Source organism: Jaculus jaculus, chromosome 10, assembly GCF_020740685.1.
Source record: "Jaculus jaculus isolate mJacJac1 chromosome 10, mJacJac1.mat.Y.cur, whole genome shotgun sequence".
NCBI lineage: Eukaryota > Metazoa > Chordata > Mammalia > Rodentia > Dipodidae > Jaculus > Jaculus jaculus.
Window position 1 is genome coordinate 14770668 of NC_059111.1, and position 25423 is coordinate 14796090.

A 25423-nucleotide genomic window follows, 5' to 3' on the forward strand; every position below is an offset into this window, starting at 1 on the left:
GTAATTTTCATTCCCTGCTGATTTGGTGTTCTTTCTTTTTTTAAAGTTTAATGTTTTATTTTATTATTTGAGAGAAAGAAAGAGAGAGAGAGAGAGACTATGAGTGTGCCAGGACCTCTAGCCAGTTTCTCTATGTTGTTACCAATACTTCTTACTATGTCTTTTTTTTTTATTGTAGGTGTGAAAATGGTTCCTCATTTTGTGCTTGATTTAGAGTTCCCTAGTAATTACTCTTAGAGATCATCTTTGCATGTGTCAAAGACTGAAAATTGTCTCTAAACCATTTGCCTATCTTCTGAGAAATGTATACTCAAATCCTTTACCATTTCCCTATCTTCTGAGAAATGTATTCTCAAATCCTTTCTGTTTTTTGAATATGTGATGGGTGTTGTTATTGTTGAGTGGTTTTGGAAATTTATTTTTTAATTTGCGTAAGAGACAGACTAAGAGAGAATAGGCATGCCAGGGTCTCCAGCCAATGCAAACAAAATCCAGACATTTGAGCCACTTTGTGTGTCTGTGTTTATGTGGGGACTAGGGATTTGAACCCTGGGCCAGCAGGTTTTGCAAGCAAGCAGCTTTAACTGTTAATCCATCTCTTCAGCCTCAAGCGTTATTCATTTTTTGTTGTTGTTGTTTTGAGGTAGGGTCTCCCTGCAACCCAGGCTGACCTGGAATTCACCATGTAGCCTCAGGTTGGCCTTGAACTCACAGCAGTCCTCCTATGTCTGCCTCCTGGATGCTGAGATTAAAAGCATGCGCCGGGCTGGAGAGATGGCTTGGCGGTTAAGCGCTTGCCTGTGAAGCCTAAGGACCCTGTTCCAAGGCTCCATTCCCCAGGACCCACGTTAGCCATATGCACAAGGGGGCGCACGCGTGTGGAGTTCATTTGCAGTAGCTGAAAGCCCTGGTGCGCCCATTCTCCCTCTCTGTCTCTCTGCCTATAGCTCTCAAATAAATAAATAAAATAAAATAAAAAATTAAAAGCATGCGCCACCACACCTGGTTTTAAGAGCTCCATGTTTTTTTTGTTCAGCAGCCTCATTGGGTTTCCTAGGCTCATAGAACCTACAGTTCTCCTGCCTCAGCCTCCCGTGTTGCTGGGATTCACAGCCCTGTGCCACCAGACATAAGTGCTTTATATAGTCCAGATGATGGGCTCGTGAGCTACGGGAATTGCAAACATTTTCTTCCACTCTGTGGGCTGTGTTCCCACTTTTTTTGTTCAATATCTTTGTGTGAGAGATTGTGTGTATAGGAACACACATGCTACAGTACGCATGTGGAGGTCAGAGGACAACCTCAGGTATTGAACCTCACTTTCCAGATTGTTTGGGACAGAGTCACCAGGCGTTCAGTGCTGCATGTGCCAAGGCTAGCTGACCCTCGAGCTTCTGGGGACTCTCCTGCGCCACGCCTCAGGCGCACTGGGACTACAGAAGTTGGTGCTACTGCACCTGTCTCTGCATGGACTCTGGGGATCAAACTCAGGTTATCAGGCTTATGCAGCAAGCACTTTTACCCACTGAGCCATCTTCCCACACCACTTTCTTAATAGTGCCCTTTGAAGTACAAAAGTTTTAGAATTAATGAAATCCAGTGTTATCTACATTTTTGGTTGCTTATGGTTTGGATAGTGTTTGTGTGTATGTTTTTTTGAAAACCGTCATCTGACTCAACATCACAAAAATTTATACCTGTTTCCTTCGCACAATTTTCTAATTTTAGTTCTGTGGGGTTTTTTAGGGCTTTTTTTTTTTTTTTTAAACTTGTTAGCCTCTAACTCAAGTATGTAGCTCAGGCTGGCCTTGAACTCTTGATCCTCCTCCTTCTACCTCCCAAGTGCTGGAATTCTACGAGTACCACAGCATGCCTGGCTTAATTTTAGCTTCCAACCTTCAGTTTTTTCTTTCTTGAGACACGGTCTCATGAAGCCCAGGCTGGTCTCAAACTTCCTTCGTAGTCAAGGATAACTTCAGGCTTCTCATCCTTCTGTCGTCGCCTCCTGAGTGCTGGGGTTCCAAGTGTGTGTCACCATGCCTCGTTTACATGGGACTTGGAATCGAAGCCAGAGCGTCATACACGCTAGCCAACTACATGACGTACTGAGCCACATAGCCCTTTGTCAGTTTTTATATATGCTGTAACATGACGATCAAAATTCATTCTTCTGCATGTAAGTATCCATTTGTCTTAGCACTGTTTGTTAAGAAGACTACTGTTCCCCACTGAATTTTTGTAGTGTCCTTGTTAAAAACTGACAATAAGGCCTGGAGAGATAAGGCATTTACCTGTAAAGTCTAAAGACCCAGCTTCAATTCCCCAGTACCCATGTAAGCAAGATACACAGTGCTGCATGCATCTCGAGTTTGTTTGTAGTGGCTGAAGGCCTTGATGTGCCCATTCTCCCTCTCTCTCTCTCTCTCTCTCTCTCTCTTTCTCTTTCTTTCTTTCTTTCTCCTTCTCCCCCCTTCTCTTTCTCAAAAATAAATAAATAAATAAATAGAAGACTGACCATAAAATATATCTGAACTTGGGGCTGGGACTTAGCTCAGTGTTAGAGCACTTGCCTAGCAAGCATTCAGCACTGGGTTTGGCCCCCAGTACTGAGAAGTAAATAATGTGTGCCCACGTGCCACACTGTACTTGATTGCTTCTGATTAGTGATTATTTTAGATTATTGTTTCATAATAAGTTTTGAATTAAGAAGTATAAGTGCTCTAGCTCTGTTCTTTTTCACGCTTTTTGGGGGCCATTCTTCAGGGTTAATTTCAGTTGTCAATTTCTGCTCTCCCACGTGGCTGGAGGACATATTTGCATGGCTACCTTTCTTTGTGTTTCCACATGAGCGTTTGAATCAGCTTATCAATTTCCCTTTAAAAAGTCAGCGGGGATTTTGATAGGGATTTTATTGAATTTGTGGATCGATTTGGGGAGCATTACTGCATTGAAAATATCAAGCCTTTCTTTCTGTGGCTATAAGATGCTTTTCCATGCATGGCGGTCTTCTGTCATGTTTTTAGTCATATTTTATAGTTTTCAGTGTACTCGTTCTGTAGTTATTTAGCAAACTGATCCCTTCCTCGTTTTATTTTTAAATGATACTATTAACTGAAATTTATTTGTGTTTGTCCCCTATTAGTATATAAAAATATGATTGATCTTTATATACTGTTCTTGCACTGTGTAACCTTGCTGAGCTTCTTACTGACTTCAGTCGTCTCTGCGGAGTTCTTTGGGCTCTCTGTTCACAAGATCGTGCCATCTACACGTAGAGCGAGTCCTGATTCTTCCTTCTTCTCTGGATGCTTTTACTTTCCTTTCTGCTGCGTTGCCCTGGCTCGAGCTTTGACTATAGTCAGGTACAAGCAGTGAGAATCGTCGCCCTTGGCTTGCTCCTGCTGTTGGGGCAAACACGCAGTCTTTCATCAGTTAAGAGTGAACGCTCGCTGTGAATTTTTTTTTTTTTTTTTTTTAAATTATTTATTTATTTATTTGAGAGTGACAGACACAGAGAGAAAGACAGGTAGAGGGATAAAGAGAGAATGGGCGCGCCAGGGCCTCCAGCCTCTGCAAACGAACTCCAGACGCGTGCGCCCCCTTGTGCATCTGGCTAACGTGGGACCTGGGGAACCGAGCCTCGAACCGGGGTCCTTAGGCTTCACAGGCAAGCGCTTAACCGCTAAGCCATCTCTCCAGCCCATCGCTGTGAATTTTTGGTAAGATGTCCTTTCTCGGGTTGAAGAAATTCTTTACTCTTTGGGGTGGGGGGAGTGAGGGGTGTGTGTGTATGTGTTATCTTTATACAGAGTCTCATACAGCCCAAGCAGCCTTAAACTTGATATTTGACTGAAGAAGACCTTAAAACACTGCTCCTCCTGCCTCCACCTCCGAAATGCTGGGACTATAGGTGTGTGCCACCTTGCCCAGTTTATGCATTGCTGGGGATTGGACATAGGGCTTCATGCATGCTAGGCAAGCACTCTTATCAGCTGGGCTACATTCTCAGCCTGCTGATATTTTTTCTAAGCATTAGAGGGTATTAAATTTCATCAGGTGCCTTCCCTTTGTCATTGAGCTTCTTAGATTGTCTTGTCCTAGTGTGATGAGCACGTTAATTTTTTTTTTTCCCATGGTGACCAGTCTTGCAATCCTAGGGTTCCTTCACTTGGTTATCATGTATTGTGGATAATTCTTTTTATATAGTTGTGAATTCAGTTTGAGAGTAAGTTGTTAAGAAAGAGAGAAGGAACAAGAGAGGTGCTGAGGATGAAACCCAGGGCCTCACGTGTGCAAAGCTTGTTCTCTACTTTGGTTGTGAATACTGGCATCCATCTTCCTCAGGGGTGCTGGTCCATGGTCATTTAATGTCATTGTATTGGGTTTTATATCAGGATAATAATTCTCTAACTTCTTGGTATATAATCATTCCTAATACTACCTTAAAATTGTTTTATTTCTCTAAACTTAGTAGTCATGCCGTTTCATCATTCTGAATTTGAGTATGCTGAAGGAACTGGAGTTTTTTCTCTTCCTGGTCAGTATAGTTATTAATTTGTGGGTTTCTTTGATCTTTTAATTTCATTGATATTCTTGATTATTTTTTCTATTTTCTTTCTTTCTTTCTTTCTTTCTTTCTTTCTTTCTTTCTTTCTTTCTTTCTTTCTTTTTTTGCCGTCCTTTTTGGGTAATGAGGTAAGACATGGCTTTCAGTTAGCTTTTTCTCATTGGCATAGGCGTTTGCAGCTGTCAGTTTACCTCTGACACCACTTTAGCTTTATTCCAGAAGTTTGGGTATGTTGTGTTTCCAGTGTTTTTGTTTTGTTTTGTTTTTTGGTTTTTGGTTTTTTTTTGAGATGGGGTCTCACTCTGACCCAGGCTGACCTGGAATTCACTATGTAGTCTCAGGGTGGCCTCGAACTCACGGCAGTCCTTTTACTTCTGCCTGCCAAGTACTGGGATTAAAGGCGTCTGCCCCCATGCCCACCTCCTTTTGTTGTTGTTGCTCTTTTATTGTTGTTGTTGTGTTGTGTGTTTCTAGTATTCCACAAACAAAATCCACGTGAGTTCTTTTTGCCATATTTTTATTTGGGCCAGTATTGCTTGCTTTCCACACATTTGTGAATTTTCAGTGCTTCCTTCTATTGTGAATTTCTGATATTCCACTATGGGTTTAGGACAGGCTGTGTGTGACTATATTCCCTTTAAACATCAGTCAAGGCTGGACTCAGTGCCTCACACGATCTGTCTGGAGAGCACTGACTATGCAGTTGGGGAAAACGCATCTTGCTGATGCTGCACGGACTGTTCTTGGTCACCTGCTGTGTCTGGTGGGTCTCTAGTTCTGTTCCCAGCATACCACATCCTCAGTTTTCTGTGTCGTTATGTTATTTATTTTTGAAAGTGATCCATTCAAGTATCCAACTAATTTTTTTCTTCAATTTTGTTAGCTTATGTTTTATATGTTTTGTCCTCTGTTGTTTTCTGCATAGTTGTGGGGTTTTTTCTTATTTATTTTTGTTTACTTATTTGAGAGCAGCAGGGGGGGGAGAGGGGGAGAGAGAGAGAGAGAGAGAGAGAGAGGGAGAGAATGGATGTGCCAGGGCCTCCAGCCACTGCAAACGAACCCCAGGTGCATGTGCCACCTTGTGCCTCTGTCTTACATGGGTCCTGGGGACTCAAGCCTTGAACTGTGGTCCTTAGGCTTCACAGGCAAGTGCTTGACCACTAAGCCATCTCTCCAGCCTTGTCTTTCTTTTTCTATTGAGATAAAGTCACTCACTGGCCTGGAGCTCACCAACTCTCCAGGACTAGATGGCCAGTGGGCCCCAAGAATCTGCCTGTCTCCACCTCTGCCACCACCAGTGGCTTGTGAGTTCTGGGGATCGACCCCAGGCCTTCTTGCTTATGAGGCAAGCACCTTACCCACAGAGCCCTCCCCCAGCCCGGCCCTCACGTAGTCTCCTACATACTCAGCTGCTTATACTAGTGCGTTCTGTTTCCTCAGATATATCTGATTAGTCGTGGAACTTCAATCTTTCGTTTCTTCATGTGAGAGTCTAGTTGATCTTTTTCAGGACGGGTCAGCTATGAGGACTTCTATCAGTTTTTGTGTATCTGGGGATTTCTTGATCCCCCCTTTCCTCCTCATGCTTGGTAGGATAGTCTTACAGGGTATAGAATTCTTGGGCTGGCCGTTTTCCTTCAGCTGCTCAGCTGTGTCAGTCCCCTGCCTGTGATCTGCTTCTGATTCCCATGAAGGTCAGCTTTTTTTTTTTTTTTTTTTTAAATAGTGTTTGGGATCAAACTTCAGGCTTGGTGCATCCTAAGCAAGCTGTCTGCCACTGAGACTGAATTCCCAGCCCAGCTGTGGACTTTTCTTTGTTTTCTTGAGGACTTCTTAAAATTGATGTTGATAGTTGATTATTTTGCTGCTTCTAAGATTCTCTTTTTTGTTTTTGTTTGTGGACAGTTTCATAATGATGTGTTGATGGGTTTGACTTTTTTTGAGCTTATCCTATGTGCAGTTTTTTTTTTTAAGAGAGAAAACTGGCACACTGAGGCCTCCAGCTACTGAAATCACACTCCAGACACATGCGCCACCTGGTGCACATATGAGACCTCATATGTGTCTGGTTTATGTGGGACATGGTGAATCGAACATGGGTCTTTAGGCTTTACAGGCAGGTAACTTAACTGTTAAGCCATCTCTCCAGCCCTCCTATGTGAAGTTTAATGAGCTTTTTGGATGTGTAGGTTTCTGGTTTTTGCCAAATTTGAGGGTTTCTTGGCTGTAATCTCCTCTACTGTCTTCCTGTTCCTTTCCTTTCCTCCTCTCTCTTTTAAATATCTTTATTTATTAGAGAGAGAGAGAGAGAGAACGGGTGCACCAGGGCCTCTAGCTGCTGCATACAAACTCTAGATGCATGTGCCACTTTCTGCCTCCACCTTTATGTGGGTACTGGGGAATTGAACGCTGGGTCACCAGGTCATTAGGCTTTGCAGGCAAGCGCCTTAACCCCTAAACCATCTCTGCAGCCCTGCCCCTCTCTTAGATATCCCATCACACACATGTTGAATCAGATGTTTCACAGATCGCCCACACCCCTCTGAAGCTGAGTTCCAGCCTTTTTCTCACGTGGCATCTCAGCTGGTGTAGCATCACGTTGCTTCTTCCCCCTGTCTTCTCATGCTGTTCACTCTTTCTAGTGAGATTGTTATTTCAGTTACTGTACATTGTAACTCAGAAATCTCTATTTGATTATAGGTAATTTCTCCTTTATTGGTGAGCTTTATTGGGGGGAGATCAGGTTCATATTTTCTTTGTGTCCTTTCAACATTACTTACTTTAGTTATTTGATGTGATAATGGGAGGATAGTACAGTTTGTTTATTTATAGCAGAACATAAATATAACATTCATATGAACTTTATATTGCATTCCAGTTATTATTGCTTCTCTTCCTCTGCCTCTACAGTCATAGTAACTTTCTCACCAATTATTTTAATCTCATAATATCGTTTATCTCCAAATACTGAGCACTTAACTTTCAGACACTGTTCTAAACCTAGCAGTATAACCGTGAGCAATCCCTGTCTGCATGGGGCTTATACTCTAGAAGGGGGAGGCAGACTAGAAGCACACAGTTCATTCTCAGAGAAGGAAAAGTCCAGTGAGAACATGAAGTGGCGTCACTGATGACTGAGGGAGCAGGTGCTGGATCGAGTCAGCGATTGTAGCTGTTTTGCAGAAGTGGCTTCTAGCAGAAACTATAAGGAAGATACTGGGAAAGCTCCTCCAGGCAGAAGGAGTACGATATTTGATGTAATCCAAGCCCAACCCAAATGTTAAGGTGACTAGAGAGTAATGTTGAAAGGACTTGGTGCTGGACAAGAGACCAGAGCAGTAGATCCTTCAAGCAAGACTATGTGAGTCCCACAGGCCTCGATAAGAAGTTTAGGTTTTAAGCCGGGCGTGGTGGCTCACGCCTTTAATCCCAGCACTTGGGAGGCAGAGGTAGGAGGATTGCTGTGAGTTCGAGGCTCCCCTGAAACTCCATAGTGAATTCCAGGTCAGCTTGGGCTAGAGTGAGACTACCCTGAAAAAAAAAGAAGTTTGGGTTTTAGTCTGAAGTTATTAGGATGGTACTGGAAAGTTTTTAAATATTTAATTTTATTTTTTTATTTATTTATGAGAGAGAGAAAGGGAGAGAAAGTGAAAGGGCATGTCAGAGCCTCCCTCTGCTGCAAATGAACTCCAGATGCACGTGTCACCTTGTGCATCTGGCTTATGTGGATCCTGAGGAATTGAACTGTGGTTGTTTGGCTTTGTAGGCAAGTGCTTTAATCACTAAGTCATTTCTTATTGGACTTTTTAAGTAGATGAGAGATGTGAGATGTCATCATATTCAGTCAAAAGTAAGTCTGTTCAGAAATGTACAAATAAAGGATCTCAGAACACGTACACGTTTGGATTGCCGCCGTGGGAATAGATTGCTTCCCCTCAAAGCCCATGGTGCAAAGAAAGAGCAAGCTTTTTATATCTTTACCCTCCAGAAGCTAAGAGCTTGTCTTAAAAGCATTCTCAGGATTGAGGAAGGTGGATCAGTGGACAAGGCCTTTGCTCCACAGGCGTAAGTACCTGTGCCTCGATCCCCAGACCTCTGCACAAAAACCGTGGCAGGCTTCTGTAACCTTAGGGAGCTGGGAGGCAGAGAGAAGGGTTTCCTGGAGTTCACAGACAGCTAACCTGGCAAGTGGAGGGTGTGTCCTCCGACCTGTACACGCAGACCCTCACACACATGAACACATACACCAAAACATTTTTTATGCCTTCTGGTTTTAGTGTTGCTGGCATCAGTTATAGTCATGGTCATGTTTAAGGCAATGGTTGGAATCAGTATGACAGCATTGTTACTTCTCATGCATTTACATGTTTCTGTTAATCCTATGTGCAATGCCACTTACATTTTAGATCTTGTATTAGGACAAGCATAGACCCTTTAGCCAACTTACAGGAGGATGATAACCCACATTTAATTTATTCACAGAAATTCATAATTGCTTGGTCCTGGGTATGGGTTTCTGCTGATCTCCTGGCTGTCTTCCTCCTGCTCCTCATTGTGCACAGTGGCATGCAGTGTCCATCCAGGACCTCGGGGAAGGAACAGGTCACAGTGCTGTCCCAGTGAGTGTCTAGATGCTGTGTCGAGCAAACATCCCATAGGAAGCTGTGTGTGTCATAGTGACGCGTTGCAGGGGGAGCTCTTCAGCTGTGTCCGTGTGGCGTTCACGCGTGAGCCCACAGCTGTGGAACGTTACCCGGAGGGAGTTCTCTCAGATCTCTTCACTCTGGGGAGTTGAGGTGCTCAGGACTTCTGTGAACTCTGTCATGAACTGACTCTTGACGACTCAGCAGTTAAAGGTGCTTGCTGACAAAGCCTGCCAGCTTGGGTTCACATCCGCAGTACCCATGTAAAACCAGATACACAAATGGCACATGCATCTGGAATTCATTTTAAGTGGCAAGAAGACCTGGTGTGTCATTCCATTTCTCTCTCCCCCTCTCTCTCTATTTCTATCTCTGTCTGCTTATAAATAAATTTAAAAATTACAAAAACTTCTAAAAAAAGATTCAATAAAAGTTGAATTTGGTAAAGGTTCATTTTAGTGAAAACTCACATAGAACATAGAGATGATGGTTTTGCCTGTGCATGTGCACATGCATGTGTGTGTGGTATATGCATGCTTGTAGGTATGTGGTCACGTGGGCGTGAGTGCACATGCACACACGTGTATAGAGACCAGAGCACCACCTCAGGTCCACTGTTGTAGTCAGCTCCACAGTGCTGGGCTGAACTTCCACACAGACACAGTTTATGGGAGGAATGGGATTTATTTCAGGCTTATAGAGCAGGGGAAGTTCCAGATGGTGGAAGAAGCTGGCCCCCTTCCACAGGCCCACGAAGAGAGGAACACTTCCAGCAGCACCACAGGCAAGCCCACGTGGTCAGAGCTTGGACTGCTCTGCATAACTCGGGCTAGAAATCAGGTCCGGTCCCATTGTCGCCTTAGAGTTGGACCCCAGGATCTGCCCCCGGTGATAGCTCCTCCAGCCCAGAAGACGGAGAGAAGCTTTAGTAAAACACCTGAGTTGGGCTGAAGAGATAGCTTAGCGATTAAGGCACTTGCCTACAAAGCCAAAGGACCCAGGTTTGATTATCCCCAGGCCCCACAAACCAGATACACAAAGTGACTCATGCGCCTGGAGTTTGTTTACAGTGGCTGGAGCCCCTGGTGCACCCATGTGTTCCCCCCCACCCCCATTGGTGTGTGTCTCTCTCTCTTTCTCTCTCTGTCAAATAAATAAAATTAAATTTAAAAAGAAAAAAAAAAAACCCTGAGTCTATTGGGGGCATACACCGAAACTACCTCATATGCCATTCATCTCTTTTTGATGGTCTCTCATTGGTTTAGAGCGCACCCATTAGGCTAGAGTGGCTGGCTGGCAGGTGCCAGAAACGTGCCTGTCTCCCCCTCAGCACGGGGCTTTCAGGTACACCACCATGCCCAGCGCTTAGACGGGTGCTGGAGAGCACACCCTCATGTGCTTGGTCTTATGAGGCAGGCTCTTTGTCAGCTAAGCTGCTTCCAGCCCCGGGATTATGGGGGGCAGGGGGCTGTTGTTGTTTTATACTTATAAAACGATTTTCAAAATGATATGAAAGAGAATTTCAGAAGATCCATCATAAGGCTGGGCGTGGTGGCACACACCTTTAATCCCAGCACTTGGGAGGCAGAGGTAGGAGGATTGCTGTGAATCTGAGGCCACCCTGAGACTATATAGTGAATTCCAGGTCAGCCTGGGCTAGAGTGAGATCTTAACCTTGAACCCTTCTCCCCCCACAAAAAAAAAAAAATCCATGATAGCATCTTGAGAATGGCTTATCTTGATACCTAATTTGAAAAGTAGCATACTTTTAGATAAATTTTAACCTTGCTGGTTTTGTTTTCATTGGTCTTTATTATCATACACACATTTATATAGAACTTCATATCAACTAGCATTTGTTTGGTTGGTGTGTACATTCTGAGATAGGGCACAGGTGTATGTTTGAGGAAAGTGGCACACTAGCGTGACAAGTGTGACTGTCCTGTTAACTTGGGTAGTTTTGTGTTTGTATTTAAGTTTTCGTGAAGTACAGCTTTTTAGACTGCTCTTGCCTCATTGTCCTTCATTGTTTTCATATATGTGACTGTCTACTTAGAATTAACTTGGAAGTTTCCAGTCATGCTCATTTGGAAGTAGGAGGATGTCAGTAATGCCACAAGGCTAAAAACCAGTTTTACCTTCCACATTCCACTATATGATGTGATTTAGGGAAAGGAAAACCGTATTCCAACACCACATGCCCAGAGGAGGAGCCTGGCGCAGCATTCTGCTAACGCAGTATCTCTCTCTCTACAGGGGGGTCTTTGGATGTATATAGGAAAATTCCAGAACATGTCCTTGGAAGAATCGCAGCAGCGGTAAGTACCCTCTGGCTTCAGCGTGAACAATCGTGGGTGATGCAGTCTTTCCACTTAAGCCCATCTTATATGCTCATTTGTTTGTTTACTTATTTATTTATTGTGAGGTAGGGTCTCTCTCTAGCCTAGGCTGACCTGGAACTCACTACGTAGTCTCAGGGCGGCCTCAGACTCACAGCAACCCTCCTGCCTATACTGGGATTAAGGGCATGTGCCACCACGCCCGGCTTTTCTTTCTTTTTTTTCTTTTTTAAGTCCCCATTGGCTGCCAGGTCCTTGTGTTTCTTCCAGTCTCATCCTTGTCCTTCTCCTGTACATAGACCACCCTGCGCATGGTCACGTGGTGTCCCTCAGGCTTTGTAGCACTCCGGCTCCTTCTGGTCCTGTGTATTTGCAGGGAACTTGGTGTTCTGAATGGACCCCATCACTTCTAACTTCTTCACACAGGAGACTGTTCCAGGGGACATTTTGTTGTTACAGATGTAGAATTGAGAAATAATTTAAAAGTCTGAATTATTAAGTTTCTGAACCAAACACTAACTCATTCTTAAATAGCTTTTCAATCTTTTGTAGGTTTAGTTTTTCGTCTTTTTATTGATTTTTGTCTAGGAACCTCTTCTCTTTGTGCTTTTAGTTTTCCCGTCTTCTATATTAACTAATAGATTGGTGAAGCATGTCAACAGTTCTGACATCCTAAAGTAAGTTCTAGATTTGAAGTTGGAAGTAATTTGGGCTGTACATAGCTAAGAGAAGTCATTGGGTGGCTGGATAGTAAACAATTGCTAAACTAAAAGCTCTCTATGAAGCAGTTTAATCTAAAACAAAGTGACTATATCATGTACCATTTAATTAAATGGCTTATTTTCACATCCATTATACATCAAACCAACAATTCAAATTCTTTAATCCAATGCGGACACTGATTTAGTCTTAGCTCATTGTAATTCACAGCTTTCCTTTTTTCTTTCTAATTATTAGTGTGAAGAGCCTAGGGTGAGGAGAACGCTCCTTTCTGATCCTGTTGCAGCTAAGGAGCTCCTAATCCACATGGATAGGCAGATGAGTTTAGTACGCAATTTGAGTACTTAAATCACAATTTTAGATGAAAATAAAAATGTTTCATTTCCTCTTCTCATCTCAGAGGGAAATGAATGCTTTGTGGCTTTTGGCAGTTCTTGGCTCTAAAGTTTAATAACACATAGAATAAAGGGCAAAAAAAAAAGGCAAGGCTACCAATGGAAAAAGAAAAGATTATACAAGTTCTACATTCTCAATTATCTTTTGAACTTAGCAGAAATAGGAATCGCCCTTTTTTTTTTTTTCCAGCAAAGGAGCTTGTTCCTCATGGACATCATAAATCTCGCCTCCCTCCTGTGCGCAGGGCTCCCAGACAAGGCCACTGCTCTTTGTACCCCCCTGGCGTGGGAAGGCTGGGAAGTGAACGGAGTTGGCAGAAAAAAAATATCAACAACAAAACCCCACCCCAGCTTTAAATACAGGGCGTGCCCATAGGCTAACTGAAAACATGGCACCAGTCATTTTAGGGAAAGGCAGTAAATAAAAAGCATTAGTCCAAGTTACTGTTATGTTGCCCCATACATGTTTTTAAATTGAGGCTGTGTTTTAGTAAAATATGTCCGGTTCCTCCAGCCTTTCTTGCTCCTCAGGTCGCAGCAGTGAGAGCCACTGATAACTGGAGTGAAAAAAATGCCTTTGATCATTTTCCTCTTCTTCTGACAGGTTTTATAAGCTCGGTCAGTGCCTAACGCCTGTCTAGTGCCTCGCCTGGCTAGCCCCTTTTGCACTCGATAGCCACCAGATGGGCACAGTGCTGGGAGGGAAGCACCAATCAAATAGCACTGGCAAAATGATGGGTTGTAGGCTAAGGTTTGCAAAATACATGCCCGCTCAGCCTGACTGCGCTGCCTGGGTTCTCGTTACGACCTCTGTCCTTCCCTGGAGCTCCCCCAGGGCGGCCACGGAAGCCCAGGAGTACTGCTCAGCCGTTGTCAGGCTTCAAGCAGCAGTGCCATCGGTGTGTCCTCGAGCCTTTCCAGCAGCCTTGGGACTGTGGATTCTGAGCTTGTGGTATCCTAAGCAAACTGAGGTTAGAAGAGTTAAATAACTTGCTCAGAGTTATTGTCTAGTCCGTGCTAGCTTAGACACGGGACAGCCCATCTCTGGACGCATCCATACCCTTTCGCTCTGTTTTCCTAAGAATATGAGAAAAACAGACAGTAGAATGAAAGAATTAGGTTAAAAGAAAAAAAAAAATCCCCCACGGAAATGTAAATGAAGGAATAATAGACAAACACACACAATTGCTTGAATTTTGTTTTGTTTTCTTTTTTTTTAATGGGACTTGCCTTTATTGCCCACGTTGCTTTCAAACTCCTGGGCTCAGCCAACAGATGCTCTTTGTGTCTTAGAATCAAGTTGAGTCCTCTCTTCCTTTCAAAGGAACTTTACTTTCTAGACTTTAATACTTTGGAACACCAGGCAAATCTATAGTTCCAAGAGTCATTACAAGAGAAACCCCTGTCTGCCTCTAAGAAATGTGGGTTCAAATTTTGTAGGATGTTTGACTAGAGAGCTCTTTTTTTTTTTTTTTTTTTTCCTGTGAAGAAATCCACATAAACTATTTAATCGTAGCTTTCCAACTCGCTCCAGATCTTAACCCACTCCCCACTCGAATCAGGTCTCTTACAAAGAAGAATGTCTTTTTGATCATCCTTGCCACCCAGCACATTTCATTTCCCCCTCGTGTCTGAGGCAGTGACATTCTACACTGTTGTTTGAGGGCTAATGTTGATGGAAGTTGTCCCTGGAAGATGTGCATTTGACATGTCAAGGAGGGAGTGATGGACAGCCCGCGTCAGCACTGGAGATGTCAAGGCTCTGTCAGCCATCCGTGACGCTGACTGGTATACACGCCAGCGCACCCTGCGTTGTCACAGGCAGATTTCTTCCTCCATGCACGCACCTGCTTCTGTGCTCTAAAGGAAAATATGGTCTCTAGTAACTAGCATTTTGACTATATTTGACAATAGACGGAGGAATAATATTTTCTTTTGGAATCTCTAACAGATTTTATTACTTGATCAACTGTCATAAAATCAGCACGGGATTCACTTTACCTCCGTCCCCACTTGATAATCTGAATATGTGCTGAGCTATAACCCCATAGTTTGTTTTATCTGTTGGGTGAGCATTAGTGGTGCACTGTCTGCAATGGGAAGGTTTGACGACATGCCACTGAGCTTCCAAGTTGAGAAGCTTCACTATCTCCTCAGAACTCAGATGATCAAGCTTCTGGGCCTGCTGAATTCACCTTCCTAGTGCTCAGAGAGAAAATTGCTATCATTATTCATGTTATCTTTTATTAGCACTTAAATATTTTGTCTTATTTTTTCTTTGAGAAAATTGTCATTATTAGTTATTGACATTTTTATTTAAAATACTTTGTAATTTTTGACTGGCACAATAGTTGTATATATTTATTATAGGTGTGACATTTCAATGTATGAATGCAATATGTAATATTAACGTTCTAATCTTTGTTTATGTTTTATTTATTTATTATTATTTGAGAGAGAGAATAGGCACACCAGGCCCTTAGGCCACTGCAAACGAACTCCAGATGCGTGTGCCACCTCGTGCATCTGGCTTGCATGGGTCCTGGGGAATTGAACCTGGGTCCTTTGGTTTTGCAGGCAAATGCCTTAACCAATAAGCCATCTCTCCAGCCATGATCTTTTTTTGTGTTTTACTGTTTAGAACATATGTTTCATTGTGTCACTTATTCCAAATTCTATAAGAAATCATTTGCTAAAATAATTTATTCTGTTCTCTCAGAATCGATAAGCATGTGAAGGGATCAGTTATGGTAGGCTAGCAAGTCTCTTAGGAGTGCGTTCTGCGTGAGAGCAGTGAGCCTATGCTGGCCTCTGCTCAGCACTCACGGATTCTATTGCCCCTCTTCTCTACCCTTAGCCCTGGGAAATAATTATTCTCCCTTTGCAGTTCTCGTTTTTACTTCTGCTCTCAGCTTTTCTTGATCAACTAAACTTTCTCTCTCTCTCTCTTTTAACGTCATTTTTAAGACACAAGCCATTCCATTATTTCTCATCATGGTAGGTTTTCTTATCCCATAGCCTTGGCTAACCAAGATCTTCTGTACTGATGAGTGCAGTGAAATTCTTGCAGCTCATTTTGAGGAACAGTGCCTGCCTGCTTTGTGTACTGTTTTTATAACTGATTAAGAAAAGTCAGCTGGAGTCGGGCGTGGTGGCGCACGCCTTTAATCCCAGCACTCGGGAGGCAGAGGTAGGAGGATCACCGTGAGTTTGACGCCACCCTGGGACTATATAGTGAATTCCAGGTTAGCCTGAGCTAGAGTGAGACCTTACCTCGGAAAAAAAAAAGTGAGCTGGAAATTCTAAGTCCATGTTTGTGTACATAAAGGCTCTGTGGCTTGGAATAGAGTGTGCAACTCCTTTCACAACAACTGTTTTTTTTATTTTGTGTGTGTGTTGGAAATTGAACTTAAGATTGACAGTTTTTTTAATATATTTTATTTGTTTATTTGACAAAGAGAGAGAGAGAGAAAATGGGCACACTGAGGTCTCCAGTCATTGCAAACAAACTCCAGATGCATGCGCCCCCTTGTGCATCTGGCTTACGTGGGTCCTGGAGAATGGAACCAGGATCCTTTGGCTTTGCAGGCAAAAGCCTTAACCACTAAGCCATTTCTCCTGCCCAAGGTTGACAGTTTTTAATGACAGTCCCTGATTAAAGTTTTCACATAGAAGGTAACACTTGTAACCTGTATGCTTAGGGTCTCTAAGACATGTCCTTTTCAGTATTTCATTTGATTCATCTCCTTAGCCAGGTGCCTAAAAAAAAAAAAATCCAAACGGAGTTCACATGTTTGTACTTCTGGCCCACATGTTCATGTTGTCCATGTGACTTTTCCACATGTGTGCTCCATGTGGGGAACACCTGGGGGTATTTTGTTCTTTCTTAACAAAACAAATTTTAAAGCTTTTTTTAAAAATAATTTTGAGATTATTTTAAACTGAGAAAAGTTATGAAAGTTACATAAGGAGCTCCCATAAATGCTTGACCAGTGTCCCCTGATTAACCCTTCAACATGGCTAGCTAAGGTCTTGTTCAGCCTGGTCTGCATGCTTTCTTCTCATCAGCTGAAATCACTCCTTGACACCCATCACTGTGGTGAAGCCTTGACTGGCAGCAGCAAAGGCAGCTTCCATTCTGGGCAGCACCTCTCTTCACTAGTCCATTTTTATTTTTATTTATTTATTTATTTATTTTTTAATTTTTATTAACATTTTCCATGATTATAAAATATATCCCATGGTAATTCCCTCCCTCCCCACCCCCATACTTTCCCGTTTGAAATTCCATTCTCCATCATATTACCTCCCCATTACAATCATTGTAATTACATATATACAATATCAACCTATTAAGTAGCCTCCTCCCTTCCTTTCTCCACCCTTTATGTCTCCTTTTCAACTTACTGGCCTCTGCTACTAAGTATTTTCATTCTCACGCAGAAGCCCAGTCATCTGTAGCTAGGATCCACATATGAGAGAGAACATGTGGCGCTTGGCTTTCTGGGCCTGGGTTACCTGACTTAGTATAATACTTTCCAGGTCCATCCATTTTTCTGCAAATTTCATAACTTCATTTTTCTTTACCGCTGAGTAGAACTCCATTGTATAAATGTACCACATCTTCATTATCCACTCATCTCACTAGTCCATTTTTAAATGTGTTTCCTGGGCTAGTGAGGCAGCTCAGTGGTAGGACACATACTCAGCACGCACAGGGTCCCAGGTTCAATACCCAGCCTTGCAAAAAATTCCTCTCTGCCATAAATGTCAGTATTTCAGTCAACCACAAATATACAACAGAGGACTGTCTCCCTTTCCTGCTCCTTTCCTCACCTGCCCATGACACCATCGAAAGGTTAAAATGTGGCCGCCCTGGTCACTTGCGTGCGTATGCACTCACTCACTCACTCACGCCTTTCATTCGGCACGCCTTGTCTTCAGAACCCTGGAAGCTCGCAGGAAGAGGCACGCAGTTTTCTCAGTTGCTGTCCCGTGGAGGCCGGCACAGAAATGGGAGGTGTGGATGGTCATTGGTTGACAGAGTTGTAAAGGGAAAGTTATGGTTGATATGTTTAACTGTGGCAAGTTCCCTATAAAATCGGTAATTGTACTGTTTTTCTCTTTCATAAATTTAGGTTGTTAAAGGCCTTACGTATTTGTGGAGTTTAAAGATTTTGCACAGAGGTATGTGCTGGGTTCCAAGCTCTGACTTGACGGGGGGGGGGGGGGGAGCTCAGCGTGCGGCTCTGACATCTCGGCCAGCTGACGCGATGGCCCCCATGACCGTTGCTTCAGAAGCTACTTGTCTCGTCTTGTCTCCCCCCCCCCACCGTCTCAATCCCGTGATTTCTGTTTTCATTTAAAGTGTGTACTGTGGTTTTGTGAATCACATTTCCCAACTATGTGAAGCACACTTTGTATCATATGCGTGGTCAGGACATGTCTGTGTTACTTAACTTAAGGTAGTTCATACTTTTCCCTTTTTATACAAACACATCCTTTTATTGATATTGAAGGTGTCATAAGTATACTCGTCCTTAAGAGATGGCTTCCTGGGAAAAGACATGGCAGAAACAGTCCCCTGATCTAGTAGCAGAACGCAGGGAGAATCATCAGATAGCTGTGGAATGTTGCAGAAAGAGCCTCCTTTTGTTTGTTTAATGTTCCCAAATTGTCTGAATTCATTTGGAGCAAATTATTAAGCGAAAAGAGATTATAACAGAGCAACTTCGGGGCCTGATGTGGCAGCGGTGCTGTTTACTTTTACACATCTGTTCATCCTGACTTTGTGTACATTTGGGGGCTTGCAACCGCACACAATTAGATGTGATTAAAGGAAAGTTTATTTTAAAAAAAAGTATAAAGCACAAGAGGGAGAAATCAACCGATGTCTTCACCTGTGATGTCATGTCTGTCACTAAGGATTTCCTGTTTAGTGAGTGTTTTCAATTTCCTAGCAATTCAAAGGATACATCAGTTTTAGCAAGTAAAATATTAATTCACTTCTGGAAGGTATCCATGCTGATTAAGTGGAATTAAAAGCCCATTTTTTTGTTTTATTTTTGCTTTTATTGTTGTTCTTTTAAGGCAGGCTCTCTCACTCAATCTGACCTGGAACTCACCATGTAGCCCAGGCTAACCTGATCTTCCTACCTCAACCTTTTTAGTCATGCAAATGGGAGTGCTCTAGTCCGAGGGTCATCTGTACTTTAATGAACTCTCTTCAGTCTCATCTTTAATTATTTTTAAACATTTAACTGACAGCCTACATAAATATACCAATACACCATGATCACAAGCCTCTCCCACCACTCTCCCTTTTCCCCTTCCCAAATCCCCCCTCCACTGAACCCCTTCTTCTTTCCAAGTAGTCTTTCTTCTGTTTTTATGTCATCATATTTTTCCTCCTATTACCCAGGTCTCGTGTAGGTAGCATCAGACAATGTGAGGTCATAAATATCAAGGCCACTTTGTGTCTAGAAGACCATATTGTAAGCACTCCTCCCTTTCTTTGGCTCTTACATCCTTTCTGCCACCACTTCGTCAATGGTCTCTGAGCCTCGGAGGGTGTAATAGAGATTCATCGGTACTGAACACCCCACTGTCACTTATTTTCAACACTTTTGTGAGTTTTGAGTCACCCGAATGGTCACCACCATCTGAAAAGACAAGCTTCTCTCACCAAAAGTGAGAGTAGTGTTAATATATGGCCATAAACATAAGTAGAGAAATACGTCTGTTTAGGCAGACAACAGTACTAGTTTCCCCCCTAGAGCTTATGACCTCCCAAGCCATAGGCTTTTCATTAGGCTTTCAGTACCCATAGAGTTGGCCTCAAGTCCAATCAGAGAATAGTTGATTTCTCCTATAACAGAAATGCCACCATTGCACCAGTTGGTATATTTGGCCTGGCTGTCTGGTGGTAAAGCTTACAGGCTCCACTGCTGGTTAAGACAGTTGGTGACTTTTCTCCCCCAACGGGCTGCATAGGTTTTTCCAGCATCATGACAGCTGGACTATAGGGAGGAGGCTTCCAGCTCAGCTCCAGCTTGATTTCTCAGTGACCTGCAGCCCAGGCATGTAGAGTCTTCAACAATAGGGTCTTGCCATATAGTTCTGGTGGGCAACCAAGAGCCTTGGAAATAGCCTATAATGTTTCAGGGGCATCAGGGGCCTCCCTTGCCAACAACTCGCTGGCAAGTAGCCCACTCCTGGCACTGAAATTCTGTATGACTTCTGGGAACAGCATTACCCGGCCCTGGCTTTGACTTTCTGTGTGAGGAAACTGAGCAGCACGAAGAACTCAGGTGGGACAGGTGGGTCTTAGTTGTCTGAAACACCTGCCCTTTCCTCTTTAAAGCTAGATATAAATCATCCTGCCAGACTGCCTGTAGTGACATTATTTGGTTTTAATCTTCCTGTGTGCTGGGGAGAAATAACCAGATTTTTTCATTTGAAATGGGACCTACATAGACATGTGTCAAGTGCATTTGCCAGAGTCAAATTCCTTGTAATTTTAGGCCCCAGGTCCTTCTTTCCAGCACGGTCTACAACTTGGGCTAGGAGAGGGCGCTTTGATCTGAGGGGACATGGACCCTAGTGACATGACTAACTGAAGGCACAGAAGGTTCTTAGGGGAATTTCAAGCCTTTACTTCTCTCTTCAGGCGTCACCGGCCGTCTCGGTCCTCAGGGTGACCACCATATGAGATGTCTTGGGGAGATGGCCATGACAGCTAAGCAAAGGCTGTGAGTGAGGAGAGGTGGCCTGCAAGCCGTCTAAGGATTTTCAGTTTTAAGTGTGTGCTAAGGCAGGAATCTGCATTTACAGCAGCCTGAATGGGAAGAGTGAGTTTCATTTGGTGCAGGTGAACATGATTCCCCAGTCGTTCTGAGTCCTTAACTCCCAAGAGAATATGTATCCCCCTCCCACCCGCATTTGATAGACCTACATGTTTAGCCTTCAAGTTTCCTTGCTCTCTGTGGAAACTTGTTCTTCTGGATTCATAAAAGCATGTGCTTTATTGACAGGGAAAAGAAACCAGGTCCCAGCAGACTTTTATAAAAAGCATTGTAATGAGAAACTTAAATTGAGTAGTTGTTAACTTAATATTTTAGAGGTTTTTGTCCATATTTAATAACTTGGATTCCATAAAAGTAAGATTAAAGATGCCTTTTTATTTACCAAAGAGCTATTTAATTTTCTCCTTGATTAAAAAATTGTAGCTTTTTAGATGAGTTCAATCAAGCAATTAAAGATCAGAGCTTTTGAGTTCAGTTAAGGCAATTAATAGGTAATGCACTTGTTCATACACTCTTACTCTGTAAGCTCACTGCTGTGCCTTCTTAAAAGCACATGCACTCCTTTTTGCTTCCCCTGACTGATGACGGGAATTCTGGCTGGGCAGGTGTCACATTGTCACATCAAAGACAGGTCCTTTCACAAGCGGTGGCGGAAGTCTGGTAGAGCTGTGTGAGAAGGTACTGAAAAGAAGATGGTGAAAGAAAGCAGTACTGGGCGGCGCAAGTGTCCCCTAAGTGCCTATGTCCTCCCCTGACCATCAGGTTCTAGTGCTGTCCCCCAAAACAAGCCGGGTGAGGGCTTCTAAGATGGCAGTGTTTTACACTTAGGGGCACACATTCTTAAAAATTAAGAAATGGAGAGATATTCGGTTACCTCATGGAAAAGGATTTTTTTTTTCTTCACATACAAATGTCCTCCTTGGAATACAATGGTCCTTGACTTCTAGCTACAGCAAATGTAACACAGCATGTAATAATAGGAGCTTTTCCTATGGTGGCTGCCTGAGGGCTACAGAGTAGAACAGAGTCAGCTGCAGGCAGTGGCAGACCCACCCCTGAGCTCCTGAGCTTGGTCCAGTTAGTGTATCCAGTAGACTATTATGTCCATAGAAAAACTGGTTTGAAATTGAAGTATAACAGTTATTATTCAGAATGGGTCACCACAGGCTAGAGAGATAGATGGGTTGGTGATTAAGGTGCTTACCTGCAAAGCCAAAGGACCCAGGTTCGATTCCCCAGGACCCACATAAACTAGATGCACAGGATGGCACATGTGGCTGGAGTTCGTTTACAGCAGCTAAGAGCCCATTTTCTCTCCCTCTCTCTCTCTCTCTCTCTCTCTCTCTCTCTCTGCATATGTATCTATGATTCTCTATCTCTCATATAAATAAAAATAATAACAGAATGGGTCACCACATGTTATATCCAGTCAGTTATTCCTGTTGCCTAGCTTCTTAAATATTTGGTGAAAATGTGAGAGTACTTTATGAACTATCAAATGCTAATCATGTATGTATGAGAACTATGCATTAGTCATTTCATGTTCTTACTGAAAATAACCCATTCACAATTGCAGCCACAGAGAGAGATTTAGTATACTTTATATTACTGGGTCCAGAATTATGCAAATCTTTCCTAAGATAAAGTTAATGTGATGACATCACATGAGGACATAATTATTAAGAATGGTTGAAACTTCTTCCAAGATTAACCAGTGTGGGAAAAAAATATATATATCTTTATCACAAGGCATATGTGAGAGCTCTGTATGAATAGCATGTGCTGACTGTGGGTAAAAACAAAGAAAATGAACAGTGAAGAAGTGTGTTGGGCCAGATCCGATATTACAGCAAACATTGCAGCTTAACTTCAAAACATACATCAGCACTAATGAGGTGAGAGCCCCGCATATTAATAAACCTGCGGCTCCAGCCGCAGCCATCAGTCCCCACATCAAACATAAACACGAGATTAACACCTATGCCACTTCTTTGGAAAATGTGAGAATGCCTTGGCAGTAACTGCTCTTGCTTTCCCCCCCTCCGCCCCGAGGATGAAAAAGCAGGAAGGGAAGGGTAATGAGAAGAGAATTCAGATTAAGAAAATGCAGCCAGCAGTCAGTCTGGGGCAGTCTTCAGTGAGGACATTTATGGAAAGAGCAGACCTAGAACCTGAGCAGTTTACTTGCCGGCTCCAAAGGGAAAGGTGCCTGCCCCCCCTCCCCGACCATGACAGCAGAGAGGGTTATGGACATGAGGCCAGCCTGGATTATGGAGTTCAAGGCCAGCCTAGGCTTGATGATGAGACCCTGTATTCAGACATGAAGAGAGGGAGGGAAGGAAGATGAGATATGTAAAAAAAAAAAAAAAAGAAGCAGGCACTTTTGCAGAGATTCTGGAAGCAGATCTACACAAATAGATCTGTATTTAAAGAAATGGACTTTGTCATTTCATCAAACGTGCTAGAAGTTTGGTTTTCCACCCATGACTTTGCTCTTTTTAAATTGGCCTCACACAGATCTTCTCCCCATGCTACTTTAGATGTAAAGACTAATTTTATATCTATTTCAAAACTACTGTTTGGAGTACTTGAAATATATCAGTACATAAAACACAAGATTTCTGTACTCACAGAATTTCTATTTTTGCAGGGGTGGATTAAATGGGAAATCAATAAGCAACAACAGTTTAAGTAAACATAGAACTTTAATTTTATTTATTTATTCATTTATTTATTTATTTATTTATTTGGTTTTCGAAGTAGTGTCTCTCTCTAGCTCAGGCTGACATGGGATTCTTTATGTAGCCTCAGGGTGACCTCGAACTCTCAGCAGTCCTCCTACCTCTGCCTCCTGAGTGCTGGGATTAAAGGCATGTCACCACTCCCGGCTTAATATAGAGCATTATAGAAACTGCTTAGTTATACGGGTGAAATAACAAGTAGAAGCTAGAGAGATGGCTCTGTGGTTAAAGATGCTTGCTTACAAAGTCTGCTGGTCTTATAGTTGAATCCCTAATCCATCTACGCCACATGCAAAAAGTGGCACAAGCTGATGTTCATTTGCAGTGATAGAAGGCCCTGGGATACCCATATACACATACATACATACACACACACACATACATACATACATACATACATACGTACAATTAAAATTAAAAGCCTAGTAGATCAAGTGTACGTGTGGCAAAGGAGAGGGCGGGTCGCAGTATTAATGGAGTAGACCTCACAGAAAAGATGGTTTGGATTGGCTCCATCAAGTTGACATATGTGAGAGCGGTTCTAGCAAAAGCCAAAGACGGACCTATGAAGAGCAGAGAGCAGTGTGCGTGCAGCACGGAGTAGGGGTGGGGAGAACCGGCTGTTAGCAAGCCGGAGCTGCTGGAGCCTGTTCCCTGTGCATTCACGGCTTAATAGATGTCGTAAATAAATCAGACCTAGATTGTACAAATGCTCTTCTTCATTACAGTATGGTGTCCTCACTCACTCAAAAAAAAAAAAAAAAAAATGAATGAACTGCTCCACCAAGCAACATGGACAGCACATCATGCTAAGTGAGAAAAGGCAAAACTAAGCATGAAAGGAGTTAGCAATGGAAGGGTCGGCTGTGGAGCCATGAGGAAGCCTCTGAGTGTTAAGAATGTTCTGGGTCTTCACTCTGGTGGTCGGGACATGACCGCACACTGTTGTTAGAACAGAGACCTAAAAAGAGTGAATTTTCTTGCTTATCCGTTATGTAGCTCAGGAAGCCGAACCACAAAAATGTTTAAAGGAGCGAGGAAAGGAGGCCCTTTCTTAGGCCTCACCAGTGGACAAGAAAATGCTCTGCTTTAGGAAGACAATTCCCAACCAGGAAAACAGACCGTCCTTTCGGAAGGTTCTGGCCGTTCTGTGATCCCAGATCCTGTTTGAGGTCATATATCTCAGTAGCTTAAAAACAAGCAAACAGATCAACCATTCTCTCCAGTGTGCATTCAAAGTGGAAAATTCTAGGAATATGAATTACTTTTGAACTGAGAGACGTGTAAACAAATGGTTAAGGATAAAAGCAGTGTGGCTAAGCCAAGATAATGTTTGCTTTCTAAACCAGGCTAATGATTTCAAATCAAAAGACATCTTTGAAGGAAAGAGTTTTTAAAGTATAAAGTACACTGAAAATCAAATATTGTCATCAATAAAGCATGTTTAAAAGCATATGTTGAGTCAAAACTTGGATGAAAAGCAAAAAATGTGCTTTGAAAAAAATCATTTAATTTTGAAATAATTGTAGATTCTTAGACACTTGCCAGACAAATGTACACAGGCATCCTTCTTAAAGAAGGCACTGGGGAGCTGGGGAGATAGCTGGCTCAGTGGATAAGGCACTTGCTGCACAGCCCCCGAGTATCTGAGAGCGGACCCCAGACCTCGTGTGAAAGCTTCAGGCCGTGGGCGGCTTCACTGTAACCCCAGCGTGCCCGCGTGCGTGCGGAGGGAGGCGGGGCTGCGGAGTCTGAAGTCCGCAAAGAGACCCGTGAGCAGTGACCAGAGACCTGGCCTCGAAAATGAGGTGGAAGGCAAGACTAACTGGCCAGTTGCCTTCTGACCTCCACACATGCACCGTGGCACCTGTGTGCCTAGTTTCACACACACACACACACACACACACACACACACACACACACACGAACACATGCTCATACATGTACACAGACAGCAAATAAATTTTTAATTTTTTTCAAGAAAGCATTTGCAAGACAATTGGAGGCTAACAATCTGAAAAAGAGTAGGCAGGGAAATGTCTACATACATACATACATACATACATACATACTATATCATGTCATACATTCTTGCTAGTACCTTTTAAATGAAACAAGTGTAAATTATAAGATTAAAAAAAAAAAACACTACAGCAAGTCTGGAGAGATGGTTAAATGACCTTGTTTGCAAAGCTTGACAGCCCAGGTTCAAT

The 25423-nt window shown here is 42.9% G+C and overlaps 1 protein-coding gene across 8 annotated transcripts in view; it reads left to right on the forward strand.

The window, feature by feature from the left end:
- Positions 1-25423, forward strand: part of Map2k5 (mitogen-activated protein kinase kinase 5) — a 278604-nt gene that overhangs the window by 99646 nt on the left and 153535 nt on the right. For all 8 annotated transcript variants that reach the window (XM_004662568.3, XM_045160765.1, XM_045160764.1 and 5 more), the window contains 2 exons: positions 11467-11528; positions 17803-17851. In XM_004662568.3, coding sequence (XP_004662625.1) covers positions 11467-11528; positions 17803-17851 — 111 coding nt within the window. The remainder of the gene's footprint in view (positions 1-11466; positions 11529-17802; positions 17852-25423) is intronic.